This window comes from Polypterus senegalus, chromosome 17 (genome assembly GCF_016835505.1).
Source record: "Polypterus senegalus isolate Bchr_013 chromosome 17, ASM1683550v1, whole genome shotgun sequence".
In the NCBI taxonomy this organism is placed as follows: Eukaryota; Metazoa; Chordata; class Cladistia; order Polypteriformes; family Polypteridae; genus Polypterus; species Polypterus senegalus.
Genome location: NC_053170.1, coordinates 19742921 through 19753790, shown reverse-complemented (window position 1 = coordinate 19753790; position 10870 = coordinate 19742921). Strand labels below are relative to the sequence as shown.

At 37.8% G+C, this 10870-nt stretch overlaps 1 protein-coding gene across 2 annotated transcripts in view; it reads left to right on the top strand.

Moving 5' to 3' along the window:
- Positions 1-4379: 4379 nt before the first annotated feature.
- Positions 4380-10870, top strand: part of LOC120517178 (protein argonaute-4) — a 29568-nt gene continuing 23077 nt past the window's right edge. For both annotated transcript variants that reach the window (XM_039739340.1, XM_039739339.1), the window contains exon 1: positions 4380-4564. In XM_039739340.1, coding sequence (XP_039595274.1) covers positions 4546-4564 — 19 coding nt within the window. In that variant the 5' untranslated portion in view covers positions 4380-4545. The remainder of the gene's footprint in view (positions 4565-10870) is intronic.

Genomic DNA, 10870 nt, shown 5'->3' with positions numbered 1-10870 from the left:
TCAGCACCCCAATAGTAACTCTCATTCACTGCCTTTTACTTTAACGCTAATAGATTTTCTAACACTTGCCTTTATTTCAAATTGTTTTCCTATAAACCTTAAAAATACTTTTGACACACCTTTGTTAAACTATTTTGGAATTACAGATTTCTATCAATTTCTACAATGATCAAAAATCTACCCCCATCTGTTTAAATGTAGTTCTTCTTGCTGTTTAAAAATATGAATATAAAGTGATAAAAATATAATGAATCTGCTTTACTTACATGGTAAATAGATAGATAGATAGATAGATAGATAGATAGATAGATAGATAGATAGATAGATAGATAGATAGATAGATAGATTTGAAAGGCACTATATAATAGATAGATAGATAGATAGATAGATAGATAGATAGATAGATAGATAGATAGATAGATAGATAGATAGATAGATAGATACTTTATTAATCCCAAGGGGAAATTCACATACTCCAGCAGAAGCATACTGATAAAGAACAACATAAAATTAAAGAGTGATAAAAATGCAGGTGTAACAGACAATAACTTTGTATAATGTTAACGTTTACAAAGCCCCCAACCCCAGGGTGCAATTGAAGAGTCTCATAATGTGTGTGTGTGTATGAGTATAACGATCTCCTCAGTCTGTCAGTGGAGCAGGACGGTGACAACAGTCTGTCTCTGAAGCTGCTCCTCTGTCTGGAGATGATCCTGTTCAGTGGATGCAGTGGATTCTCCATGACTGACAGGAGCCACGGATGTCAAACTTTCCAGCTCCATGCCTACAATTGAGCCTATCTTCCTCACCAGTTTGTCCAGTCGTGAGGCGTCCCTCTTCTTTATGCTTCCTCCCCAGTACACCACCGCGTAGAAGAGGGCGCTCGCCACAACCGTCTGATAGAAAATCTCCAGCATCTTATTGCAGATGTTGAAAGACGCCAACCTTTTAAGGAAGTATAGTAGGCTCTGTCCTTTCTTACACAGAGCATCAATATTGGCAGTCCAGTCCAATTTATCATATCATGCACAGACATCTAAATTTGAATGTCAGACCTTCTATTGCACTTTTTTGTATGGAAATTAAAATCTTAGAAACAGCATTACGAAAAACTAGCAAAAAAAAGGCAATAAAAATGAAGAAGACTGCCAGCTCTTTCTTGACAGTTTATAATGTTAATCTCCAAATCCCTCCTTTACTTTACTGTTTAGCTGTTCTGACTCTTGCATGTAAATTATTCTTTATTTTTAATTTTTGTAGAATAATTAATTACTTTTTTACTAATGTAAGGTATTTTAATTTTGATACAATAAAAAAGTGTGATTTAAAAATGTTGTGACAGGTTGCAGTAACATAGTATTGGAAAAATCATGTGGTTTTGACCTTGGAAAAATCCTTTTAAAACTTGCTAGTTTCCATGGACAGATTTTCCTTTCATAGTCACTTATGTATAAACATAACTTTTCCCCTTATAGGTTTACAATTTGAATTGACAGACATATTAAAATTAGAACTAAAACTTTTTTTTAATTGGGCTAAAAATTGTGCAATTTTGGTTAAATAAATACTAAATGATAACAGTCATTTATATAATTATAAAGAGTGTATCAGTAGACGTAACAATCATGTTAATCTTGATTAATTCCAATTCCTAGAGAAATACTGACTCTTTTAAAAACATGTGCTGATAGTCCAATATAAACATTTAAAGAATTAACAGTTTGCCTTAAATTACAGGGAAAGGATATTTTGAGTTATGGATGTAATAATCAGTTTTTAAAATCCTTATTGCAAGACATCTACATGCTTGTTATTACAGTATATTGGAATTCTTTATTTAGAAAACAGGTTAATTGGAAAAAAATGTGGACCCAATAAGAACTGTGTAAATGTATAACTAACAAAGTTAAGGTGGTCAAATACAAGATAATTAATCCAATTTATCCTGTGAAGACACTAGTTATTCGGTGATTTAAAATTAACAGATGATAAATGTACTTTTTGTAACAGTATTCCAGAAACTATTCAACATTTATCATGGTTATATCCCATTGTAAAAAACCTCTGGATAGACTTACAAACATAATAATAATAATAATAATAATAATAATAATAATAATAATAATAACAATAACAACAATAATAATAATAAATTGTATTTGTATAGTGCTTTTCACATGCATTAACTATTATGGATATTGTGGAATAAAAAGATATTATGTTAAACTACAACCTCACAGAAAATAATAAAAAATATATATTTTGTAATTACATAACAACATAAGTGTTTGAATATTTAAAAAGATGGATGTAAAGGTGTATATACACACTATTTCAGAATGTAAAAGCATAAAAGCAATGTGGACTTTATCATTATTTTAAAAATAATTTCTAAATTGGATTTAAAGTTATTTTGCACCCTGGCAGTGTTTTTGTTTGATGTTCCTGTGATATGTGTTCTTGTTTGTATTGTATTTTTTTTTTTTTTTTGTTAATTTTTAATAAAAACGTATTTGAGAAATCAGGATTGATTTTACCACACCATTTTTATTTCATTTTAAGTGGTCATTAGAACAGCAGAAGGTTCCAAAGCTATGGAAACATGCTACAGTGATTCCAGCATCTAACAACAAAATCCTTAAAGCTTTAAATGACATCAGACCAGTGGCCCTGAAATCACTTAAGAAATCATTTGAAAAACTTACAAGGAGGAAGCTAACAAGGAAAACTGAGAGTTTATTAGACCCATTCTAGTCTGCCAATAAGTCTAACAGAGGGACAGGAGACACTATTGTCACTTTGCCTCACCTGTTACATAACCATTTGGATGGCATTGAACCTCACGCAAGGCTGCTGAATGTAGACTTCTCTTTAATTTTTAACACCATCCAGCCTCACCTTCTTACAGGGAGATTTATTTAAGATTCTCATTTGGATTCCAGTTTGGTGGGGCAGATGATTGACTTTTTAACAGATGGGACTCAAAGAGTTAAAGTCAATGGTTGTCTGTCTGACTTACTGTCCTCGTCCAAAGGATCCCCTCAAGGCTGTTTCTTTCACCTCTTTTGTACATCCTCTACACAAATGTTTGTCACAGTAAGTCTGGAAACAGGTCCATCTTAAAATTTGCTGATGATTCAGTGGTTGTTAGCTAACTGAATGAGAGTGAAAAAAGTCCTGGAAGTTGATGTTTCTAACAGTGGGATGAGCCTTTTCTACATCTAAATGTTAGAAAAACTAAGAAACATAATTGATTTCAGAAGAAACATCATTCATCCAGAAGAAACATTCATCAAAGAGTGTGAATCCTACCATTATGTAAGTCTTTAATAAATCTTATATTCAGTCTATCTTTATGTATGTTCTGCTGGCCTGGTTTGGAAATCTTAATGTCAGCAACAAAGCCAGAATAAATAAAATCAAGGTCTCAACAGTCCAGTCTCACAGATATGTTTAGCAAGCGAGTATTGCGGAAAGCAGTGTGGAGTTGGCCAGACCAGTCCCATCCATTAAACTCACAGTTTCAGTTGTTGCCATCAGGTCACAGGTTTAAGGTTGCAAGGATGAAAAACAACCAGGTCAAATACTCTTTATTACAATTGGTATTTCTTCTAAACAAGTCAAAGTTTATTAAACATCCACAGGCTTAAATCATGGGATGAACAGGAAACATTTCCATCAATCATTATGCAAGTCTAAATGATTGTTTAATTCTTTTGTCTTATAAGTTTGATCTAATGTGTCACAGTAATATGCTCACTGCTGTATTCTATTTATGTGTACTAAGTTTATGTTTTATTGCTGCGTTCTTTGTTGATTCGTTTTTAATGTTATGTAAGGGTGTCTCTGTAAATCCTACTGACAAACCAATTTTACCACCTGGAAGAATAAAATCGAATTGAACACCCTCCACAGATTTTTAGCGTCTAGTTTTTTTTTTAATTCAATGACAGCTATTTTATGATTACTAATAGATTGCATTTAAAAAGTTCTCATATTTTATAGCAGATTGCACTTTGATTTGTACCGTTATATACTCAACATACAGTAGTTATCAGCTCAAACTCCTCTCTAGCAAACGCAGCTGCTGTGTGTTGGGTCGCAGGCGGATTCGTCGATTTCAAATGGTCTTCTTTTCTTGGTAATTAATATGTTGCATTATTTTAAAACGTTGTCGTATTTTACAGTAAAATGTACATGGATGTCGATAACATTTCCAGGTCAATCGCCTCGCTAGCACGCTCATCAGCTATTTGGTGGTCGCCACGGAGTCGTCGATTTCAATTGGTCTTCGTTTTTTACCCGAGTTAAAACTCCTCGCTCGCCTCGATTCGATATGTTACCACCCGCGCAGGCGCAACGTTGTGGAGATATTCCGTTTGCGCATGCGTACCTCAATCAGTTCGGATCGCCTTTAAATCAAACAGCGACGACGCTCTTGCTTTTCTCTGATTAGCCTTCATCAGCTTCGCGATACCGCCCCCAATTTCAATATCGATACGGAGCCGCCAGGCCGGGACAGAGACGGAGAGAGAGCCCTCGGCCATGGAAGCGCTCGGACCCGGTAAGACAGCGCGGGGGGTCAATGGGAAGAGGGAGGGACTACACGGACGAGGAAGCTGCCTGTCTCTTGAACTGGGGCTCGGGGATTGAGAGGCCTTGGCGGGGCCCAGGTGATCGATCACCCAGTTCGAAACGTGACCAAGATCCGAAGCGTGCGGAACATGGACTAAATTCACTGGATCGCCTTTAACCTTTCCATCTGTCTGAAAGCTTCTTTGATTAGGCCTGCTCGGAATCAAGGGCTGTGGGTGAACAAAGCTGTCTATCGAGTTAAGTCAACGTCGGACTGCGGCTGCGCTTCAGCATTCGAACGGAGAGTGCCTTGTTGATCGGGAGGAGTGTCTCGCTGTGCCGTGTATCAGATGAGGTGTTTTTCGTAGAAAAGCTGGTATTCTGGAGCTTGGAATCGGAGAAGACTCTCTACTTAAAGAGTGTTGACCGGGACTGGCGTGGAAAGCAGATTATGGCTCGCAAGTTGACCCCCACCCCGGCACAAAAGCAAGTCCTAATGCTAACTAGGCAGGATTTGAAGCTGCTGCTCATCTGCGTCTTGAGTGTCTTTGTTTCGGAATAATGGCAATCTTTGTTTGCTTGGGACTCCAGAATCGTTAGCAATCGAGATTTAACGAATTAGACAGGCAGCGATCTTAATATCCGCTGCGCAGGTGCGGTTGTAGGTGAGTGGCAGCGAATGCCATACCAGGCACCATGGAATTGAACGGCGGGATTGCACCTTTGGTTACTCTGGTGCGCACACCAATTGTGGATGTCGTGATTTTAAAACTCCCGCGGACTGAGATGATGCTCCTGCATTTTGATCGCTTAAAAACGCACTAGTACTAGCAAGGCAACGTTAGGTAATCGACTAGGGTTTCAGTTTCACACATTCACATTTTGTAACATGTAAGCTGGTGAATCAGAAGCGCAACAAGAATATACGTTAATGGAGCAAAGGCAGTATTACAGTTGGGCTGCTAGTCTTAACAGATTTGTTGATCATCATCTATTCTAAGCAATGCACAGAAACGAATAAAATGACCAATACAATTGTAGGTTATTTCTTAAAAACATTTGAATTTAAAAAAAGGGAACGTTATGCTCACTCATAATGTACTAGTGAGACAACATCTGAAGTATTGTGTTCAGTTCAGTTCAGGTCACCACACCACAATAAAGACATAGTAACACTTGACACTGCCTGGAGAAGAGAATCTAGGAAACAAGTCTGCATCCCAGGACTTGGACTGACAAACTTAGAGAATTAAACCACTTTGAGCAGAGGAAACTGGGTCGAGACCTAATCCATGGCTTCAAAGTCCTTACAGGCATTGAGAAAGAAGATCCAGTAGAACTCTTTAAACTTAAGAGTGAATCACATATTCAAGGACAAATGCATTTAGGACTGAAGCCATGAAGCATGTCTTTATGGAAGGAGTTGAGGGAATGTTGAACAAACGACTAAGTTCTTTAGTTGAAGCAGAAACCCTACCAACCTTTAAGAAATATCTTGATTAGATGCTGGAGCAACACCTCTATTAGCTAAGCATTGAAGCTTGATTGGCTGAATGGTCTCCTTTAGTTTGTCAGATTGTTTATGGAGAGGATGTAGTGTGCCCGTAGCACCAAATCCTAATGGACAGACAAGCCAAATATCACCCATTCTCTAGATGTTACTTTTGGCAAAAGCTGTAAACCAAGACTAGCATCCCAAGATTGTCTTGTAGTTGGGTTCTTTTGGTGATGCTCTTGCCTAAAAGAATATTTTAATTATACAATTTTTAAAATGTCTTTCAGCATTTTAAAATAGAAATCTTTTTCCAGTGTTTACTGAAGGAATGCCACTCTTATCCTTAGAGATCCTTTCTTTGTTCACCTGTTTTTTATCCAGTACAGCTTGCAGAATTATTGTTTCCAAGTTTCTACTACACTCTTAAGAATACTGGTTCTTTAATGGCACTTTACTGGTCTGAGTGGTTCCACATAGAACTATAAGGCAACATTTTATTCTGGGAAGGATTATTTGCTTATGAAGTTGGATCTTTGTACTTTGAAAAACTTTACCAATATGTAGAAAAAGAAATACATCTTTAAGGTATGGTAGGCTACCTAGCAGGACACTAACAGATTAAGAAACCTTAGTCAGTGCTCTTGTGTGGAGTGAGAATGCTTTTGAAATTACAAGCCATTGGTATTTCACAAATCTGTTACCATGTTCAAACCCTTCAGGAAGTGGGTTCAAATCCTGCTGCTGACACTGTGACCCTGAGCAAGCCACTTGACCTGCCTCTGATCCAATTGGAAAACTAAAAGAACCATAACTAATTGTATCATAAATGTTTTAAGTCGCCATGGACAAAGGCGTCAGCCAAATAAGTAAATGTAAATGTATTCATTGTTATTTACTATGTGAAGCCTTTTATGGATCTAAATAAATAAAAGTTCTTTTTAGAACCTTCATGTGGATAGGCCCTTTGAAAACCAAAAATGGTACCCCTATGTCATTGATCTGAAGAACAGCTCTGGCACCTTTATTTTTAAGAGTATATATGCCCTAGCAGGTTGATTCAGGTAATGCGGAGATTAAACTTTCAGCTTTCACAATTCAATTCCTTGGCTACTAGGCCACATGTTCCAAATAAGATTTGTAAAATGTTTCTTTTTTGAAGAGTACCAGTACAAGCCCTCTGTTCTTATCCTTTAAGTAAGTGCTTTTTATACTTTGTGCCCCAGCATGGGGGGGTGGGGGGACGGGGGAAAGGTTGGAGTCTGCCTGCTACTTTAACCTGTAGTCATACTGGGCCCACTTCATTCCACAGTCCTTGCGCTCTCTCTCTCTCTCTCTCTCTCTCTAGCTGGAATCGGGTGGGCTATTTTTAACAAGTGCCACACAGCTGTGTTTCTGTTAAGAGGCATGTTCTCCTGGTACCGTCATAAGTGTGGAAGTGGGCTTGTAAGCTCTGCCATTGCTTTTAACAATTTCCTATTTGAGCCCTTCAGAATCTCCTCGAAGTTAGAAATTAAACTGATTACACAGAAGCCTGCAGGAGGTTTATGGCAGAAAAATGGTAGAAGAGTGGAAGTAACTTGCACGCAGAAAAAAAAAAAAACCTGCTGTTTGTGTGCTGTTGCACCACTGCTGAAGTGGTAACTGTGTGCAGTTGTTAAACACTTGTCAAAGAGCATCTGAAATCTTTTTGTGACATTCTGCACAATTTCCTGTGCCACCTCCCTGACATGGGCCACCAGAAAGGTAACGTGGGCAGGAGGAACAACTTGTAAGAGTTTGACTACTACTTCCTCCACGGGCAATTTAGGTTCCATGTGTGTGACGTTGGATGTGTGTGGGACAGAGCAAGAGGAAATGACGCTGATAAAACAGTTACTCTACAGCAAGAAACAGGAGGCGTGAAGAAGACTTACGCACCTTTCATTGCCTTTTTTGTGCGTCAAACATAATTTATGTGACTAGCATTACAGCTTCTGTTTCAGTGTATAACATCATGACTTGCGTTATGACATGGGCTATTGTTGCAAGAATGAATCTTCCCTAGGTCTTTTGTTTATGTTCTATATTATAGTAACACTATAAGTTTTGTGTTTTAATGATGAGCTTGGATTCTTCCTCATTCCTGTACTGGAATGTTGGGCTGTTTGACTGAAAAAGAGAATGTAGGCCGTTATCATGACCCTCTGGATACATTTTTTTTCCTCCAGCTTCTCCCATCTGTGTTCACTCCACTAAGGTAAGCATTTCTGCCCGCAGTTACCCCAATGTAAGCATTATGATGATTTTAGTGAAGTGCCTCTTAAGTGACTCGAACAACCCCCCCTTCCAAATTACTCGCATTGCAGTTGTGGAGAAGTTTCCTCTCTTATTGCCCTCTTTTATAGCTGTGTTTGGCAGGTTAGTGAAAACATGAACTTTTTTTTGTTGTTGGTTGCCATGTTTGCCATACAGTGTGAGTTTTAACTTGCCTTGTACTCGATGTTGCTGTGACTCCCTTTGTTGGTAAAATGTACTCTTTTTGGGTTACTTTAATCCAGTAGTGGGTTAATGCAAGTTTGTAATGTGACGTGCTTTAGGGGATTTTTGTTATTTAATTGTAATATTGGCCATTTTCTGTCAGATGCATTTTACAGGAATTTTTCTCCCATCTCCTTATACTGGTCAGCATGTCAATACAGTATTATGCCCTTCATCTGTATACTGTATGTCCAAGGTATTAGGCATACTGTATAGAGTGTGTATGGCCTGCCTGTTCGCCATGTTACCAATAAAGTCTTTTCTTCTAAAAATTGGCTCGTCTTCCATTTAAAATGGATGGGAAGGGATTTAAAGTTAATACCTCAGAAGTAATTAATGTGATTTCTGTGATTGCTCCTGCTTTGAGCCATATGCTTGCTGGGATAGGCTCCAGCTCTCCTGCAGTGCTGCTCTGGGCAAACAAATTATGAAGATGGGTGGACGGGGACTCCAAGTTTACTCCAGTGTGGGTAAGTGGGCCCTGTGGTGGAGTGGTGTCAGTTCCAGGATTGTTTCCAGCCCTGCAAAGGGGAAACTGTGGCTCACAGCAGCTTGCTTCAGAATGTTATGTTATTACCGTAAATTCAAAATTAACACATGAATTGTTAATTTAATTTCTAATATTTATTACAATGTGTGTAATGGAAGTGTGCTTGTGTTAAATTGATTTTTTGGAAGCTGTTGTAAGACCTTATATTGTCTTAGCTGAAGTATCTAAAATTGCCCAAATATAAATAAACAGGGTGGTAAAACTGACTTTTGGAAAGTCAACATGGCTAAACACAATCCACAATGAGACAGAATGATATACACTTAGACAAAAGTTGTAATCAAATAAGACAAAATTGTTATTTAAATTAGCTGAGAGAAAACACTGCACATGCAATCTTGGATGACCTCTCGCTTTGATTGGTACAAACGCTTTGTGTGCGCTGATGTTAATGTCCTCTCATCAGTCTAAGTGCACTCCTCCTGCCTGATGTGAACTTTGGTCCCTGTGTTCGCACTGGTTTTTGGATCCCCCCCCATTGCAACCCCTTTCTGAGATACGCCATATAGTCTATATATAAAGTTGGAACAATGGCAACTTAATTGCATAATTTTGGGAAAATCTGTTCAGTCCTTTTGTGTGATTGGAGAACAAATGACTTACAATTTTATTTATGAAAACCTACTCAAACTACCCATTGTTACCCAGGTGTAAATAAAGAGTGGGGGAAAAAACTGTCTTTTGGAAATTCAGGGTGGCTAAACAACCAACGATGCAAGAAAAAAAGCTGTAATCCAGCAAGACAATGAAATTATTATTCAAATTAGCTGGGAAGAAAACTTTGTACCTGCAGACATAGATGAGATTGTGTTTTGGCTGCTACAAAACATTGTACATGTTGAAATCTTCTTCCCATCAACCCTAGCTCATTCTTGAAAATTGTAGTTGCCATTTTGGCACTGTTTTTTGAGTTGCCCATTATATGACGTATTGCCTGTATTTTAAGTTGGACCAACGGCAACAACATCTGCGAACTGCAGACAAATGGTTTTGATTCATTTATATAGATATACGCACTCCAAATCAAGTTTCATTCTGCTAACGGTGTTGTCAAAATCGTGTCATAAGGTAAACTCTGAAGTAAAACTCTACACAGGGGGTTTGCTGAGCCAGTCTATAGGAGCTGTGAGACAAGCAACTCTAACAGCATCACTGTGTTATAGCATATTTACAAGGGCGCTCATGCTTTTTTGGATTGAAACTTGCACAATCTTTATTTTATTTTATTTTTTGGTATTAAGTAGACCATTAAACAAACATGCAGGTTTGTGTACATGTTGTGGGCTGTATTTTTGGTAGAACCAACCCTACAATACCAAAAAATTTTTTTTATATACCTATGTTGGCATTCCAAAGAATGGTAATGTTAACTTCGCTAAATAGTCTGGCTTAATTAGCTCTTTGGAGAATTTACTTGTCTACAAGAGTAGTGAGAATATTCCATTTCAGTCTTACGCGGACCAGGCTCGTACTTCCAGGCAGTCACCATCAGGCTGTTCTCTTCAGGGCTAACTAATGTGATGGCGTACTGCCTGATTGCTGGATAATTGTTGCTGTTGATGGCTCAGACTGTTATGCTTTCAGTGGCCTTTCTTAATTCAACCTGTGTAGCAGAACTTTTAGAAAAAGATATTTTTTTCTCGTTACCATTATTTAATATTCCAGTATTTCAATGGTCTGTCACTTGTGTCTTTATTTTTTGAGGGCTTCATTCTGGAAAATATTGGCAAATG